Consider the following 18,684-nt stretch of genomic DNA (forward strand, 5'->3'; position numbering starts at 1 on the left):
CACTAGCCATCATCTAAGCCTAACGACAAAAAGAACAAATACAGAGAAAGCATAGAATAGGGTTCCAAACAGTGTTGTCAAGGCACAAATCAACGCACAAAGGCCTTAATGTGAAAATGCAAAGATACATTTTTCCTTAAGATTTTGAGCATAATAATGATTTAAAACTAAGATAAACAGATTTAGTTTCATGAGTTTTGGGGGTTCCAATGTGATTTTCACCATGTCTTCGATACCTAAAACCCTTACCTGGTTGCCAACTCAGAACAAAATGGATAAATTGGCAATACATTATTCTTCCCTAATTTTCTACATGTCTAAGAATTTAGAAACCCTAAAAATTAGGGGAAAACGACGGACAACCAAAACTATCGCAGATCAAGCTCTTGCTTGCTGCAATAATAAGTGATTCCTGCTAATCAAGAAACAAAATTTTCCATTTCTAACCCTAGCCAGTCCATTATCAACGCAATACAACAGTAAACTCATCAAAACCAAAATTTAACCAAGCATAACAAAATGAGTGCAAAAATAACTCACATCTGATCCAAAATATTCCGCTTTCTCCAAAAAAGACAAATCGCCCGAATCAAACCCTAACCAAAAAACACCGCCGGCGATCGAGAGAAAGCCGGCGACCCCGCCACCGATGAGAGGAGGAGATCGGCGATGAGAATCGCCAGGAATTGGAGGATTTGAAGATGCTATCTTGGTTTTTTTTTATTTTTTATTTTTTAACTAGTATTTTTCGACGTCGAAGGAGAGGAATTAAAAAGGTCATAGGAGAGGGTGAGATGAGCTAGGTTTCCGAGCTTACCCTTCTTTGGCTAATTAATTACAGATTTGTACACAAACTAATAGTTGAATATTATTTTGAAAAGAAAATAAAACTGAAAAAAGTAAAATCATGGAGCTTTTACGGGAATTTTAGCAATAATGTAAAACTTTATAATTGAACTATTTTATCTAGTGAGAGATAGATGTATGGATTGCACCTTTTTTGACTTTAACTCTTAAATCACTAAAACTACAACGAATATTCAAATAAAATAATTTACTTACCATAAAATTTCTAATAAATTATCTAGACTACTATGAAATTTACATCAAAGGAAACTATCACGAGTTTTCATGTATTATCACTACAATTTACAATAGTCTTAATGGAATGTTATTTTTCTATTGTTTTGAAAGTTCGCGATATTTTCCGTTAATAGAAAGAAAGTAAGTTTACTATGTTTGCATAGAACTCCAAACAGTCATAGTAGTTTCATAAAATGTACTATAAAAAATATTTTCAATTTTTATTTATTTGGAATTTTTATTTGTTAAGTTTCGTTAGAATGTAAGAGCAAATATGTAAATAATATGAAACGGAGGGGCTAAAGTTATGTCAAATAACTATCCCATCCATGTAGGGAAGTCATATAACGGCTATAAAGCTTTTCCCTCCAATTCATCTTCCCTCCATTTTTAATTGTGGAGTAAGGACTAACAAGAGCGCATACTATTAGCTTCTATAAAGTAGTATTTTTAAATATACACGTATTGATGTGTAGTCATACTACTGTACAATATACTTTTAGTTTAAATTAAATGAACAGAAAAGATCTGGTACAGCTACTTCTTTTTTAGTGAAGAATATACCTCATTTTGTTTGCTAATATCTCGTCGTCTTCGAACTAAAGTTGATGACTGCATTAATTCAGAATGTAATTTACGCTTGTCAAATTTTTGTGCATATATCAATTTTTAACTGTTTGCAATGATATTTTTTGTTGTTTAATTGATTTGCCATGCTATACGTACCAAATTAACTTTTAGTAGCGGAACATGTGCGAGCTTATACGGCTTAATGAGCTTTATTATGGATCCCACCTAACCCAAAAAAAAAGAAAAAAAAAATTATTCAATGCCAGCTTGCAATGCGTGGGCCCGTGTAAGGGACCATGGGGTCCACCGTAAATTAGTTTGATCTAGGTGCGAATTTGGGTCCCTACTATTAAAAGAGGTAGGAAAAGCAATTTTCTATTCCGACAACAAGCTTTACCTCTAGTTTCTCCTTTGCGAATGCTGGGGGTGCAAAATGAAACACACACAGTTTTTAAGTTCGTGGGGTACTTCGTTAAAAAGTAAACCGTAAAGACAGTAAATCCAAAAGGTAAAAAAGAAAAGAAAAAGAAAAGATCATAATGTAAAATACAGTACTAATTAGCACACAAAAGAATCAAACTCTGCAAAATCCATCCTCAATGAAGATGAGCTCTCCTGCGAAATCTCTACATCTGGGGGGGTTTTCTTTGTTATTCCAACTTTTCGTACACGGGGAAAACTTCATACGCGAACGAGCCATTAGAATTATTCGAACTTGAATCAGATACATCACAAACTGGAGCTGATTCTGAACTTTGATCGGTTCCATTACGAACTCGAGTTTGATGAGCCTCTACAGATTGATCTTGGTTTCGGTTAACTTGGGCACTGGAATTGGTAGGGTGCAAGCTGTGCCCTGCACTCGTATAAAAACTTTCCTTAGTTTTATGCGACGTCTTAGCAAGTACCTGATTGTGATGGCATTGTGCTCATATACATATGAGTTCGAGCACTTTCATCAGCAGATATGTGACGCGTACCTGCATTTTCAAGGTAAATATTGTTACGACCGTGTCAGTTATCAATATGGTTCGGTTATAACATGAAAACTTACCTTGTGATGCTTGAGAGCCTTGGGCAACATTTTCGAGGGACGAGCTGTTGAAATTTGAACTTGGAATGCATACGACCCTCCTAGAGTTCACTAGGGCACTGGCATTACTTAGGTGAAAGTTGTTCCCTGCACTCACACAAGAGATTTCCTTTGTTTAGCGTAACATTTTTAGAGAGAGAGAGAGATGAAAAAGGGATAATCTCAGGCACTTGATTCTGATAGGATTGAGCTCATAAACATATGATTGGGAGTATTTTCTTCGTTCCTCAAATTAATATCTTCTTCCATGGGAAACCCGTCCTCTCTGTTCTGATTATGCTCTCCACCATTGCTCCTAAATAAGCTTTATGATGTTTGAGAAACCAAGAAGGAGGATGAATCAAGTCTCCTGGGGTATACATAGGGATCCTGAGTCGAATAACCCCCATGCATGGCACTTGGTGATTATGCACCGTCGCAAATCATTGATCTTTTATGGTATCCATTTGAGCATTGACATTGGGATCCTGAGTCGAATAACCCCCCATGCATGGCACTTGGTGATTATGCACCGTCGCAAATCATTGATCTTTTATGGTATCCATTTGACCATTGGCATTGGTAGGTAGGTTTTTCTCCACAACGGCAAAAGATGGCAGGAGTTGTTCACTGCACTCAAACAAAATATTTGATTAAAATTTTAAAAATCATAGTAAAACAGAAGAAAAATTAAAACTGCAGATGGATTGTTCCTATAGATACATGATTTAGAGCATTTTCATCAATGGATGCAGAGTGTTATCTGTTTCTAAAATAAATACCAGTTATTGATATGATGCGCTACATTCTAACATCAAATTTTACATTGAGAACTGCCATTAGCAGGTTGGTGTTCGTTCATCATTAGAGAAGGAGAAGGCCGATCTTATGCCAGAGTTCATTTGAGCATAAGCATTAGTAAGTTGGAAGTTGTTCACTCATACAAAAAAATTTCTTGGTTATATGTAATATATTAATATATAAAAGGAAAAAAAATATTATTTCAAGTACCTGAATGGCGATTGCAGTGGCATTCTATCCATAGGTATATGACTGATAGCATGTCCTGCAATGGATGCGCATAATGCGTACATGTAGTTAAAGTCAATATCAGTTATCAGTATGACATACTACATTCAAATCACCAAAAAAAAAATTAACCTGGGATAGGCAATTCTTTTTTTGTGATCATCGATGACTCACGTACAAATAGGGCAGGTTCTTGAGCATTGACATTTGTTGTAAAAGACCCATAATTGAGACCAGAGTTCATTTGACCACTGGCATTAGTACGATGGGAGTGGTTCACTTCATTCAGACGCAAAAAATTCCTTAATTCTATGCAAAATCTTAGAAAGATATAAGTTATTGATATGAATTTTACATTCTAACACGTTAACGATGGATGCATATTGCATGCTTGTACTTAAAGTAAGGGTAAATTTCACAAAACTCGCCTTAAGTACGGTTGTTCTTAAGAAAACCCCGAAAACTTTAAAAATGTCACTTAGAACCCCTTTAAGTTTTGTCAGATAACACCCCAACTAACACCATTGGATCTGAATATGTACACGAAAATCTCATGTCCAGATGACAAAAATGTCCGTGATGGGAGAAACCTCCCTTGTGTCCTTATTAAAGGTAAGTTTTGCAAAATCCCCTTAAGTGTGGTCAACTCTGGATTGGAAATGTTAGGATCTAGAGTTGAATAAGCCCGTAAAGATTTCCTTTGTTTTGTGTAACATCTCAGGAAAGATAGATGAAAAAAGGTATAACCCCAAGCACCTGATTGTAATGGCATTGTGTTCATAGACATATGACTTGGGCATTTTCATCAATGGATGCTCGACACACACCTGTATTTTAAAGGTAAACATCAGTTATGGATATGATATGCTATGTTAATCTAAGATGAAAACTTACCGCGTAATGTTTGAAACCCTCCGACAACTTCACTAAGGGATGAGCCATTGAAGTTTGAACCTGTAATACATACGACCCTACTAGAATATCCATTGGAAGCTGGAGTTGAATAAGCCCCCACATGAGAGTTCATTTATTTAGATTATCGAATTGACTAAGTACATTAATCCTCTCTTTAACCCCTATTTCTTAACCATTTGCCAAACGGGGCCTTGGGCATTAGCATTAGTAGAGGGGAAGTTGCTCCCTGCCCTCAAATAAAAAATTTCCTTAATTTATGTAACATCTTAGTTTTATATAAAGTTTTCCTGGAAGAATATCCTATCTTGCTAAGATGTGACATAATAGTGATATTTATTTTAACTTTACCTGGTATAGGCGAGTCCTCTGCTTGTGTTCATCAAGGACTTATGAACAGCATATGATGTAATTGTAGGCTGTCTAAAAATTACTGCAGATAGTTAATCCCCATCAAACACCAATGATGAAAGTTACAATTTAACGACTTCCAGAAGACTATAATTTGAAGACTTTCACGTAGATCGATGAATGTTACAATTTGACGACCTTTACAATAACCGATGAAAGCTCTGATCAATAGTCTTCACAATCAACAGCGATGTTACAATTTGACGACCTTTACAATAACCGATGAAAGCTCTGATCAATAGTCTTCACAATCAACAGCGAGAGTTACAACCTGACGACTCTCGATGAAAGCTCTGATCAATAGTCTTCACAATCAACAGCGAGAGTTACAACCTGACGACTCTCACATATCACAGAGCTGAAACAAAGATTACAAAACGACGATTTTTGCAACGCTCTGACAAAAAGAGACTACAAATTAACAGTCTCCTCAAACCAAGACATGGAAGTCCTCCTCGCGTTTCAGCATCAAGACGCAGCGCCAATTCAACCGCGGACGCAGCTCCTTATCAGCCATCGCTGACGTAGCTCAAGCCCACAGCCACAGCTCATGTTCGGCCGCAAACGCAGCTTCTGAAAGCTGCCAACACAGCTTCCATCTGCTACCAAACGCAGCTTCTAAATTGCTACAAACGTAGCTTCCAAATACTATAAACGCAGCTTCCAGACGCTGCAAATGAGCTTTCAGACGCTGCGTTTGAACGCAGAATTCACGCCAGAACGCGGATTTTGCGTTTGACTCGTTCAAACATGAGCTGAACGGTTTCAAAACCGTTTCCCACGATGAAACCCGTTTCCCACGATCTGAAGGGATCACAACTCCACTCGGGAGTGATTTAAGGGATGGTTACATCCCATTAGCTCCACAAAAGAGCGATTTTAGGGGCGGTTACACCCCCTAATCGCCTATAAATAGCTGAAAGATCAGCTTAGTTCGGAAAAGGCGGAGGAGGGGGAGATATCTTTGGATCTTTGAGAATTTTGGAGATCTAGAAATCGGCTTTTTCAGATCATCTTCTCGGCAACAGATTCTTAGAACTATCTTCATGCTTAGCTTGTCTAACCAATTATGGTTAAGATCAATCAACTCTTTTACAAAAGTTTAAACTCACTCTGAGTTATCAATTCGTTCAGAGTTTCAAACTTGCCACTCAAGTCCTCCACAGCGTCAAATCGTGAGGAGAATATACCGTTCCGGTGAAACAAGACGTTCGGATCGTCAACGAGAAGCAAACTCGACGCGAACATTCGAGGAAGGCATCTCATCGCTACCGTGAAAAACTCAGTATTAAACAAATAGGAGAATTTACATCAATTCTCTTCTCTTTTGTAATCAGAATTCAATTTGTAATTAAGATCGAGAGAATGAAAATCAAATTTCTTTTATTTTATTTACTACAAATTTTTCACAAACAAAAGATGGCGACTCCGCTGGGGACGAGCTTCTCTGACGAAAAAGTGATGGTGCAATCCGACGTTCATCTCATTGGAACAACCGTCGAAACTCTTATTGTTGAGTTTGATCAAGCCAAGTATGAGGAAGTTCTTTCCTTTAGATCCCTTAGCCCCAAGGCTATGCACAAGATCCACAAAGCCAAGTATGAGGAAGTTCTTTCCTTTAGATCCCTTAGCCCCAAGGCTATGCACAAGATCCACAAAGTTTTCAAAGAGACTAAAACTCCAACTGCTCCAATTGCAGCTGAATCGCTCAAGGAAGACCTCTCCTTTAGGCTAGATTGCTCGGATAGCCCCTCCCCCGATGGAGTGGGCTCAGCCTTAGCTAAACCTCGTCAAGACAACGGGTATCGGGTCGTAAGAGGCACATTGAGGCGACAAACTTGATCAACACAGATGGTAATACCGCTACAAAAGCTTTAAAACAGGCTAAGAAGAACGCCGCTCGACGGAGGAGGAGATCCTTACGACGAACACATCTCCGAGAATGTCGATCCTCAAGTCAACACGAGCTTCGTGTTTGTGAACCTAAACACGACCCTATGCCCCGTGTTTCTACTTCAGAATACAAGCCTAGCGTCTATAAGCCCAAACATAGACTCTGTGTGAATAAGACTGAACGCAGCCCTCAGTGGCGTATTGTACAATCAAAATGCAGCCTTCAGAAGTGTGTTCTATTAACTAAACGCAACTCTCAGGCATGCGTTTCAGAACCAAAAAACAGATTTCAAGACTGTGTTCCACTAGCAAAATGCAGATCTCAGGACTGTTTCACCAGCAAAACCTGAACCTCAGACATGCGTTCGAGTAATGAAATCCAATACAGAACCTGATGTATACGGTGGAGATTCGGAGCGCTGCCCCGAACCCCGCTGGAGGGTCGTCCAACGCCGCCCCCTGGACCCTCGGCTCACTGACCGGTCAGCGAGACCCCGAATACTCTGCGTAGCGTGATTAGATCGAGGGGCGGATATAAGAAGTCTATGGATTCAATGCATCTCAACCGTATCCATACTCACTAGGAGCCAGTTCCGTCCAATCATAGACTAGGCATTCCAGTTCAAACCTCACGGTCAGTGAGTAATTCTTCTCGAGTCTTTGCAACAGATTTGAGAGGGTTTATATCGAGAGAAAGACCGATACGAGTCACTCGTTCATGCCAATGCGAACGACTAATTTTTGTGATTTTCTTGAGACACTAGTGCTGCTCATGCGCAGTCAATTTGTCGATGTTCAACAGACCATGAACGTCACTTTGCTCAATAACCAACGACATTCTTATAGGAAGAAGACTTTGGAGGATGAATACCTTGGAGTCACTTCTAACATGATCGGCAGAGGGAGATCATCAGTCCCTAGCTCCGATAAGTCAGATGAAGATCAGTCTCCTGACTTGAAAGACCTCCTGAATAGGTCTGATGGAATTTATCAACATACTCGGATGCGAACAAGAGCCATTCCCCCTGTCAACTATCGGAGGTTACTCAGAGGAACTAATTCCGATGATGAACACTCAGCCATTGCGGAGTCCCCATTATCAAGCTCTTTCGTTGGGCATGAGCGCTTCGCCCACATGGCAGAACAGTCTGAAGATCTTTCAAAGAGGATTGTTGAGCAAGACGCCATGCTCAAATCACAGCAGAAGACCCTCAATGAACTCCTAACCCTGTTGACTCAAATCATCGCAGACAAGACCAAATTTCAGAAGACAGATTCGCCACCTAGGTAAGAATCTTCCTGGAGAGAAAAAGTATCTTCATCCCGACTTCACACAAGCAAAGAGAAAGAAAAAGTGGTTGATGACGCTGCTTCTGACAAAAAAGGCTACAACCTGGAATCTTCCTCTGATGAAGGAAGAGAGACCGAGAATGAGCAGAATCCTCAATCGGTCAAAATGAAAAAATTGAAAGCCCGTCTTAATGCCATTGCTAACAGAAACGAGCTCCAAGACGAGGGAGTTACAAGGCCTTATCCTGTCGAATGGGATTTAGCCCATTATCCTCCAAAGTTCGAAGTCCCGATGCTACAAACTTTTGACGATACGGGATCACCGAATCAACATATTTATCATTTCAAGTCACAGACTGGGAATATGATATAAACGATGTCATACTGGCTCGATTGTTCATTGGTACCCTCAAGAAAGTTACCTTTGAATAGTTCAGAAAACCGCATGCCGGATGTATCCAAAAATGGACAGATCTAAAGAGACTCTTCTTGTCAAGATTCTTTGAAGAAGATACAGAAGTCTCCATCCATATCCTTCTCGTCACTAAGCAGAAAAAGAGGAAGTCCGTCAAAGCCTTTGTCAAAAGGTTTCGAAACATGGCTCTGCGATGTCCGACAGGTATGACACAGTCTACCTTAGTGGAGACCGAAACATGGCTCTGCGATGTCCGACAGGTATGACACAGTCTACCTTAGTGGAGACCTATCGACACAACTTGCAGACCGACCTTCACACAGTCTACCTTAGTGGAGACCTATCGACACAACTTGCAGACCGACCTTCTAGCACAAATGAGGGTTGTAGAATATCGTTTCTGAAGACAACTAATCTCTCAAGGCGAACATGCTCAAAAGATTATTACCAGGATCAAAACTGAAAAACAACGTAGGCAGGATCAACCATAGCAATCGGACCAAGCCCAATCTTATCAGTCAGAAGGAGAAGATACTACGGCTACTGAAGCTAATCCTTTTTAGTAGGAAGGCGGGTCCACCAAAACTATCACGTTAATAGTTACCTCTGATAGTCAAACTCGTCAGATAGTGACCTACTAGGTGCTGGGCCTCTATTCTGACTTGATGGATAGTGGCCCATAAGGTAATATGTCATGTTATACCCCTCTTTTTCTATCCCTGTTAAGTCTTAATCAAGACTGGGGTTGGTTACTTCGAATCCACTAGATTAAGAGTAACGAATCTTTCACATCGTCAAGTTAACATTATACTTCTGACGATCATCACTCCCACGGAGTATGAATTCAGTTTGCATCACTCTCAAGTTGTCACGTTAACAATACACCTCTAACAATCAACTTATCAATCCTTTTTAATAGGATGATAGGTCCTCAAAATTGCTTAAATCGTAATCTTCCCCAGCAAGATACTAAGTCTTCAAAATCTTATTCAAATCATAAGTATCAAAATTCATCGCTTCTGGTGATAAACTCACCTAGCAAGTTTTTCCAGCGAGACGCTAATTCCCAAAATGTTGTGCAAGTTACAAGTACACATTCTCTTATCACGTTAACATCATACCTCTGACAGTTCACTTATCGATCCTCGTTAATAGGGTGATAAGTCAGCAAAGTTACTCCAATCGTAACACATTCCTGTCATGTTAACATCATACCTCTGACAAATCAACGTATCAATCCTTTTCAATAAGATGATAAGTCCACAAAGTTGCTCCAATCGCAATACATTATTGTCACATTAACATCATACCTATGACAAATCAACTTATCAATCCTCTTCAATAGGATGATAAGCCCATAAAGTTGCTCCAATAGCAACACATTCCTGTCACGTTAACATCACACATCTGACAAAATCTACTTATCGACTCTCCCCAATAGAACGGTAGGTCCTCAAAATTATCATGATCGTAATATTCTTTCTGTCACGTTAATATCACACCTCTGACAATCAACTTATCAATCCTCTTCAATAGGATAACAAGTCCACAAAATTGTTCCGATCGTAACAAATTCTTGTCACGTTAATCACACACCTCTGACAAAATCCACTTATCGACTCTCCCCAATAGAGCGATAGGTCCTCAAAATTGTCCCGATCGTAATATTCTTCTTATCACGTTAATATCACACCTCTGATAAAATCAACTTATCGATTCTCTTTAATAGAGCGATAGGTCCACAAACCCGTCAAGTTAACATCACACCTCTGACACTTCCAACTTTCTTTCAGTGTTTCAAGTGAAAACATAACACATGAAGAAATAGCAACAAAACCTACGCCTAACACGCGTTGCCGGTTAGTCTTTTGCCGCGAAAAAAACACCAGAATCCACGTCTGGGGGACTTTATCTCATTCCCTAATTAGAGAAAAGTCTACGTCTAACACACATTGCCGGTTAGTCTTTCTCCGTGAAAAAAGACACCAAAATCCACGTCTGGGGACTTTATCTCGATCCCTAAATAGAAATAAGTCTACGCCTAATATGTGTTATCGGTTAGTCTTTTCCTGTGAAAATAACAAAGTTTATGTATTCAAAATCACAGCATCAAGTCTAAGAGAGTTTATTCTCTTAGCACAACGTTACATGTGAAACGGATTCAAATAATTCACCAGCATCAAGTCTAAGAGAGTTTATTCTCTTAGCACAACGTTACATGTGAAACGGATTCAAATAATTCACATGCTAGCCCGACTCAAACGGTAGTCGGTAAAGGCTTATCAAATCTGTTGATGGCTGAGGGTTTGCTAAAAATCCTATGAATGTTTACGAGCCTATCAACTGAATGGAGGTGAGCCGTGACATGATGTTTGATAGCTTCTGCTCATGAGTAGCTTGTACCGTCGCTATAGTTTCTATTTAAACTCATCATCACACAGGTCCTGTGTGAAAAATCCCTTCAACCAAGACGTCTTCGAAGCGGGTGCAAAGAACAACTCCTTATGACAAGGAATCAACAGCTCCAAGATCAAAGTTAAAATCCAAAATATTCCGAAAATTCGTCTCAGTCAACAGCGAACATTCGAAAATTTTGGAGAGTGTTCTGTAGGCTGTCTAAAAATTACTGCAGATAGCTGATCTCCATCAAACACCGATGATGAAAGTTATAATTTAACGGCTTCCAGAAGACTATAATTTGAAGACTTTCACGTAGATCGACGAAGATTACAATCTGACGATCTTTACAATAACTGATGAAAGCTCTGATCAATAGTCTTCACAATCAACAACGAGAGTTACAACCTGACGACTCTCACATATCAAAAAGCTGAAGCAAAGATTACAAAACGACGATTTTTGTAACGCTCTGACAAAAAAAGACTATAAATTAACAGTCTTATCAAACCAAGACGCAAAAGTCCTCCCTGCGTTTCAGCATCAAGACGCAACGCCAATTCAACCGCGGACGCAGCTCCTTATCAGCCATCGCTGACGTAGCTCAAGCCCACGGACGCAGCTCATGTTCGGCCGCAAACGCAGTCTCCGAAAGCTGCCAACACAGCTTCCATCCACTGCCAAACGCAGCTTCTAAATTACTACAAACGCAGTTTCCAAATGCTATAAATGCAGCTTTCAGACGTTACAAATGAGCTTCCAGACACTGCGTTTGAACGCAGAATTCACGTCAGAACGCGGATTTTGCGTTTGACTCGTTCAAACACGAGCCGAACGGTTTCAAAACCGTTTTTCACGATCTGAGGGGATCACAACTCCACTCGAGAGTGATTTAAGGGGCGATTACATCCCATTAGCCCCACAAAGGAGCGATTTTAGGGACGGTTACACTTCCTAATCGCCTATAAATAGCTGAAAGATCAGCTTAGTTCGGAAAAAGCGGAGGAGGTGGAGATATCTTTGGATCTTTGAAAATTTTAAAGATCTAGAGATCGGCTTCTTCGGATCATCTTCTCAACAACAGATTCTTGGGGCTATCTTCATGCTTGGCTTGTCTAACCAATTACGGTTAAGATCAATCAACTCTTTTACAAGAGTTTAAACTCGCTCTGAGTTATCAATTCGTTCAGAATTTCAAACTTACCACGCAAGTCCTCCACAACGTCAAATCGTGAGGAGAATATACCGTTCCAGTGAAACAAGACGTTCGGATCGTCAACGAGAAGCAAACTCGATGCGAGCATTCGAGGGAGGCATCTCATCACTACCGTGAAGAACCCAGTATTAAACAAATGGGAGAATTTACATCAATTCTCTTCTTTTTTGTAATCGGAATTCAAATTGTAATTAAGATCGAGAGAATACAAATCAAATTTCTTTCATTTTATTTACTATAAATTTTTCACAAACAGTAATAAACGAAGAAGATGAAGGGAATGACCACCCATTCATGCAAAATAGCAAGCCATCATTGTGAATAAGCTTCTCACAGTGCTCCTCTAGAATCCCTTCTGGAACAAACCCACCTAAGGAAGTATAAATGCACCTGGAACTTGTCAACTAACTCACAATGTCTACCTCTGCACCAAAGTCACTCTCTAGCACAGATAGGGCTGGTAAAGAACCGAATCGAAGCGAACAACCACTTATTCGGATTCGGATTCGGTCCATTTCCATATATTTGAATTCATGATCATACTCAAGTCGAATACTAAATGACCATTCAAATTCGATTCGACAATATTTATTCGTGTTCGATAATTATCCGCGAATATTTGTTTAACAACAAACTGCCATTACTTTCACTGCATTATTCTTTTCATATTCAATATCTATTTGTTAATTATTCGAAATGGATAAATTAATCTCTGATCAAAATTAAAAAAAATTGTAACTTTAAGCCTCAACTTACATTTTGATGAAGGGGTCGCAGGTTGGGGAGGTAGAGGTGGAGCCGGTGGGGTTTCGTTGGGTTTGGGGAGGTAGCGACTGATGGAGACCCCGATGGTGAAGCCGAGATGACTGAAGTGCTGATGAAGACCCGATTCAGAGATGAAGAGTCAAGATTTGAGGAAGGATCGAGAGGGAAGAGACCGAGACCGTCGAAACTCGAGGCAAGGGGTAAATTAGCAGGCCGAGGGAGACTGCGAGAGTGTGAAGGATCGGTCGGCGAGAGGGAAGAGAGTGAAGTTTGAATCCGCCGACGAAGGGGAAGAGGCCGGAGCTTGAGTGAGAGCTCTTGATCTCCCGGTGAGGGGAAGATCTGCCGACAAGGGGAACTTCGGCCGGCGGAGTTTGAGAGAGAGAGAGTGACAATGAGATTAGGAGAGTGGAGGCGGAAAAATAAAACAAGGCCAAGCCTAGATTCCATGACTTCATCAACTTAAGTATTTATATGGGGTAATAGTTGTAAATAAAAATTTTGATAGGACTAAAATACAATAAGTTTAATTGATAGGACTAAAATATAAAAAGTTATCAAATAGTTAATAATCCACCGAATCGATCGTACCTTTGGTTAAATTTTATTCATTTATAAACCGAATACTAAAAAATATATTTGTTTAGTATTAAATGAACGATCGAATCGAACTTGACGAATTATCTCGACGAATAATAACCGAACTATTTATTAATTATTTGGTTCACTTCCACCCCTAACACAAAGTCATCCATCTAAAGCTCTCTCACCTAGAATTTTTAAGTATACCCCACTACACTCTCCTCCCCTCACACTACCTCCTCATCCCTTTCTTTTCCTGCTCAACTCTGAGCTTGTTAACAATGGTGGCTAAAAGAGGAAGGAAGGTCCTCGTTAGATCTTTCTTGTTAACATTGTTATTCTATCAGAACCGAATAATTAATAAATAGTTCGGTTATTATTCGTCGAGATACTCCGTCAAGTTCAATTCGATCGTTCATTTAATACTAAACAAATATTTTTTTAGTATTCGGTTTATAAATGAATAAAATTTAACCAAAGGTCCGATCGATTCGGTGGATTATTAACTATTTGATAACTTTTTACATTTTAGTCCTATAAATTAAACTTATTGCATTTTAGTCCTATCAAAAATTTTATTTACAACTATTACCCCATATAAATACTTAAGTTGATGAAGTCATGGAATCTAGGTTTGGCCTTGTTTTATTTTTCTGCCTCCACTCTCCTAATCTCCCTGTCACTCTCTCTCTCTCTCAAACTCCGCCGGCTGAACTTCCCCTTGTCGGCAGATCTTCCCCTCGCCGGCAAATCAAGAGCTCTCACTCAAGCTCCGGCCTCTTCCCCTTCGCCGGCGGGTTCAAGCTCCACTCTCTTCCCTCTCGCCGACCGATCCTTCACACTCTCGCAGTCTCCCTCAGCCTTTGCTAATTTACCGCTACGTTTTCTCTTTACCAAATCTCTTCATGAATAATGATTACTTTTTAACTCCTCCCCTTCTGTAATTTTATCAAAGTAATACATAAAAATTATGTATAACACATTAACTTTGTGATATACTAATCAACCAAATGAACATCATCCACAAAGTTTTAGACTTCACATAAAGCCATCCATGAAAAATCCAAAAAACTTGCCAGAAAATTAAGGCTACTCAATCAACTAAAATCACAATTGAAAAAAAAGAAAGTTATACCTTTGAGATGAGAGAAGACATCTTGCTCGAATAAAGAGGATTCCCCAAAATTTACCTAATTGCAATCAGTCACCACCATTACCAATAAGCAGTATTGAAATTGCTAATTAATTAGTTAGGAACCCATCGAAATCACTGAACTCTAATGCATATTCATAATAAGATCAACAAAAAATAAGAAAAAAATTGGTAAAAGAATGAGAACACTAGCTCTGATCTAGGGTTTTAGATGCAAAGCTCACGACCTAGCTCCTAGCTCGGACTTAGGGTTTCGAATGGGTGGGGGGGGCGGAGATTACCTGCGATTGTCAATGTCGGGACTCGCTTTTCAAATCCACTCTAGAAAATGACTTTGATTAAAAAACAAGGTCCAAACTTGAGCCCAACATAATATTTTGATTTGAAATGCCCAATTTTAAATCTAACGCCCAAAGGGGAACGTTGGGTAGAACCAAAAGTCAGATTTAGGGGTAAATATGCAAAAAGGATTGATTTGTCAGGAACTTTACAAATTTTTTTGGGAAAAATGTTTCAAGGCCCCAAAACAAAAAAGCGGATGTGGGCAGGCCCCCTGTATTTTTTTTGGTGTGACAAACCCCCCAAAACCAAACTTAATACTTAATCAGCCCTTTTTTCATTTCCAAGACAACTTTAAGAGAAAAGTTGAGGCGTTCAGACCAAAGTACCCTTTTGTACCCGTTCCCCCCTTCCGCCTTCTCTCTCTCTCTCTCTTCTCTCTCTGTATCTTCTTCACCGCAAACCTCCATTAGCTTTCGAACCCATTTTCAAAACCCTAGTTTCACTCAAGCGGCTAGGAAATCTATTTTGAAAATGCCCCAAAAAAATTTAAGTAAAATGGCTAAGAACCGTAAGCGTAGCAAGTATGAAGTGGACAACACTCAAACGGAACGGGACGTTCGTCACCGGCGTCGGTCGGCACGATTGGCGCAGCAGGAAATGCCAAAGTTATCCGCCTCCGCCTCTGCCTTGATATCGCCCGCCGGCAATTCTGCTCCGACATCCTCTGAGGATGAGGAGAGTAACGAGGCGACGGAAACCCTATTGAGCATGAAAAGTCTGGATATTCGCGAAAGCAAGAGGAGACGCTCGCTGGAGGATGTGTCCATCTCAAAGAAGAAGTAAGTTCCCAAGCAATTGAGGGTTTTTGAATTTAATTAGTTTAAATGAGTGATTTTGATTTTAATTGAGGTTTATGGGATCTTTTTTTGAATAAAATGGTGGTGAGAGACTGGTTATTGTAGTGTAGAACCAGTTTCGTAATTTTGGAGTAAGATCTGAACAATACGAAGTGTTATCAGTTTGGAACAAATGCATGTAAATAATTCTCATTTGTTGATAGCTAGTTGCAATGCATGTCAATAAATCTTGGTTGTTGTTAACGTTTATGCATAAGTGTCAAGTATTAGCTATTCATGTTAATAAAACGAAATTTTGACTCAGATAATGCCTTTACGGTTAATTGTTACCTACTTTGGAGTTGAATGACTTGTTAAGAGTAAATAGTTGTTTATGCAGGAAAGCTACAGCCGAAGGTGATATACGGCCTAGTGCCTGTCTTGGATCATATTGTACTTTCATGCAAAGACTTCAACCAAAACTGAAGCAGTGGCATTGGGATGCCTACAAGGGCAGTAACTTTGAGCACTATGTATTCTTCGGACCTCCAGCACGTGATCGACGGGCACTAGAGCATGTGCTCAGCCATTATGTTGGCGAAACTGATGAATTCTCTTTTTCTGATCCCATAAGCGGGACTATATTTTCAGTCCAATTTGATGAAGAGTGGGTGCAAACTCACACGGGCTTCCCTATTGATGGGGAATTGATCTACGGGAATAGACACCCGCACAACCGGCTTTGGAGGGAATATTTTGAAGAGAAGAAAGAAATGCTAAAGGCAAAGTCAAAGGAGAAGGCCAAGGACACACAAGAAGCTGGTAGCATGAGGAGATATGTTGAGGAGTTACTGGAAACACTGGTTGAGTCTTCTGAAAATAAGGACATTGAGGATTTTGTGCTGCTTCAGATCTTGTACCAGTGTGCAATGATTTGGTGCCCCAACAGCTCACAAGGCATTCCAAGACAGTTGTTTCAATATGTAGATAGTATTGAGAGAGTGAAGAACATTGCGTGGGGTAAAATTATTTTTGATGAGACGAAGAGAGGCATTCAAATTGCCGTTGAAGGGTTGAGGAAGCCAGGGGTTACATACGTACCTGGATGCATGCCGCTCATCCCTGTAAGTTGCATGACCAACTGGTCTGACATTTGTTTTAGTTAACATTAGTCTTGGTAACAGGCATTAGAAAACATGTACAATATTAAATGTTTACAGAATATGGTTAAAATTAACATGTTAACATGAACTTTAACATATAAAAATTAAAGTTAACATCAATAGGTGAAAGTTAACATGTTATCATGAACTTTAACATATAATTATTAAAGTTAACATTAATAGGTGAAAGTTAACATGTACCCATTAATGTTAACATGTTTTGGTGAAAGGTAGCTATTTAGAGTGTAGTTGAAGAATGAGTTCTGAAAGTTAACTATTTTGATATTCGTTCCTTCGATTCTGACAGCTATGGTACTATGAGATGACTGGCATTAAAAAACCAGCCCTAAACTTGAGATGGAAGCCTCCGATGACCAATTGGGTAAGGATTGGAGGGACTGCTGGATCGTTGAGGATGGAGACAATTGTCTCTAAGGCCAAGAAAGCAAGCATTAAAATCATGGAGAGACCAATTACGACCAGCATTGAATGGGGTGAAAAATACCCTCAAGGTGAAAAATACCCTCAACGGGAGCCTAGCAGGAAGAAGATTGAAATCGCTCGCTTTGGGAAAAAAAGAAGCCCAATTGTCTCATATAGGAGTAAGGTTATGGAGCAAACTAGGGTGAGAAAGAAGAATGAGGAAGAAAAGGTAAAGGATGGGAAGCAAGATAAGGTGAAGGGCAGGACAAGGAGCTCATCCGTAGGTTACGTAAGCATCAATGACTCTTTACACATTCTTGCATATTACCAATTGAGTTAAATTTTCTATCTTTATCATTAGTTAATTTTCCATGTACTCATTGTTTCATGTTAACATGTTTTGGGTAAGAAAATTACATTGTGGATTATCATAACTATTTTTTTAATATTGTGGATACATATGGGTAATGGGTATATGGTTTACTTTTCAGATTTTGGCCCAGCATATTAGAGATGCTTTTGAGAGTGAAGATGAAATAGAGAAGTTGACAACCGAAGATCAAATTCAGTTTTGGCGGAATACGGCCAAAATTAATTGGAAACTGCTCCACACTGTCAAGCGTAGTAAGCGCCTTCAATGGGAGGAATGCTCTAAGGAGATACATAGGCTGAACAAGAAATTGGAGGGTTATGAAGGGACCGCTGACTTGATTGACCCCGAAGACCTGAAGAAGAATGTGAAGGGGATTATGTCACAGAAAGAGGGGCATACAGGGTCTGCACAAAAGAAAATAAGGAGGAGTATTGATTCTGAGGACAGGGGTGATGATGGAATTTGCTTCGATTATGACGAGGTAACCAATATTGGCAAGGAAGCAGAGAAGGAGTTAGAGAAAGGTGAATGGCAAGAGATGGAGGATGATAATTTGGAGAAAGCTGTAGAGAGTGAGGAGGATAAGAAAGAGGAAGCGACTGTGGATGAGAAGAAAGAGGAAGAGCGAGAGCAGGAGAAGAATGAGGAAGAGGAAGAGGAAGAGGAGAAAGTGGAAGAGGAAAAACATCAGAAGAAAGATGAAGAAATAGTGGTGGAGAACAGAGAGGGAGAATGTGCTGAGGAGAAGAAAGATGAAGAAAGGATGGAAGAGGAAGAGGAAAAAGGAAAGAAGAAAGATGAAGAAAAAGTGGAGGAGAA

General features: G+C 39.6%; 2 protein-coding genes across 10 annotated transcripts in view; both read right to left on the reverse strand.

Moving 5' to 3' along the window:
* LOC109843849 (PH-interacting protein-like) overlaps positions 1–753 on the reverse strand; it is a 38,400-nt gene extending 37,647 nt beyond the window's left edge. The window contains 1 exon segment of the mRNA XM_020412812.1: positions 541–753. The gene's annotated coding sequence lies outside the window, so the exon portion shown is untranslated.
* Positions 2,163–15,219, reverse strand: LOC109842729. Of its 9 annotated transcripts, XR_002247361.1 has the most exons (6): positions 15,070–15,219; positions 14,771–14,825; positions 4,511–4,581; positions 3,737–3,791; positions 2,708–3,355; positions 2,163–2,633 (listed from the first exon to the last, which is right to left on the reverse strand). XR_002247361.1 is itself a non-coding variant. In XM_020411597.1 (4 exons), the coding sequence occupies exons 2-4, from the start codon at positions 2,993–2,995 to the stop codon at positions 2,304–2,306; spliced, it is 411 nt and encodes a 136-aa protein (XP_020267186.1). In that variant the 5' UTR covers positions 2,996–3,355; positions 15,070–15,219; the 3' UTR covers positions 2,163–2,303. The 9 variants fall into 9 exon arrangements, 3 of the variants coding, with proteins under 3 accessions (XP_020267186.1, XP_020267185.1, XP_020267184.1); XR_002247363.1 differs by lacking the exon at positions 4,511–4,581 and having other exon boundaries at positions 15,070–15,218; XR_002247362.1 differs by lacking the exons at positions 14,771–14,825; positions 15,070–15,219 and adding an exon at positions 13,045–13,281.

Source organism: Asparagus officinalis, chromosome 5 (assembly GCF_001876935.1).
Source record: "Asparagus officinalis chromosome 5, Aspof.V1, whole genome shotgun sequence".
Lineage (NCBI taxonomy): Eukaryota > Viridiplantae > Streptophyta > Magnoliopsida > Asparagales > Asparagaceae > Asparagus > Asparagus officinalis.

What these genes read in the sequence shown, in the direction of transcription:
- LOC109842729 (XM_020411596.1), bottom strand. Translation starts at nt 13,503, where the DNA reads ATGGAATCTAGGCTTGGCCTTGTTTTATTTTTCCGCCTCCACTCTCCT. An exon ending in TGCGACCCCTTCATCAAAAT is followed by an intron (nt 3,792 to 13,044) that starts GTAAGTTGAGGC and finishes CATCCATTGCAG; the next exon opens with GACATGCTATCAGTCATATA. An exon ending in CCACTGCAATCGCCATTCAG is followed by an intron (nt 3,356 to 3,736) that starts GTACTTGAAATA and finishes GTTTGAGTGCAG; the next exon opens with TGAACAACTCCTGCCATCTT.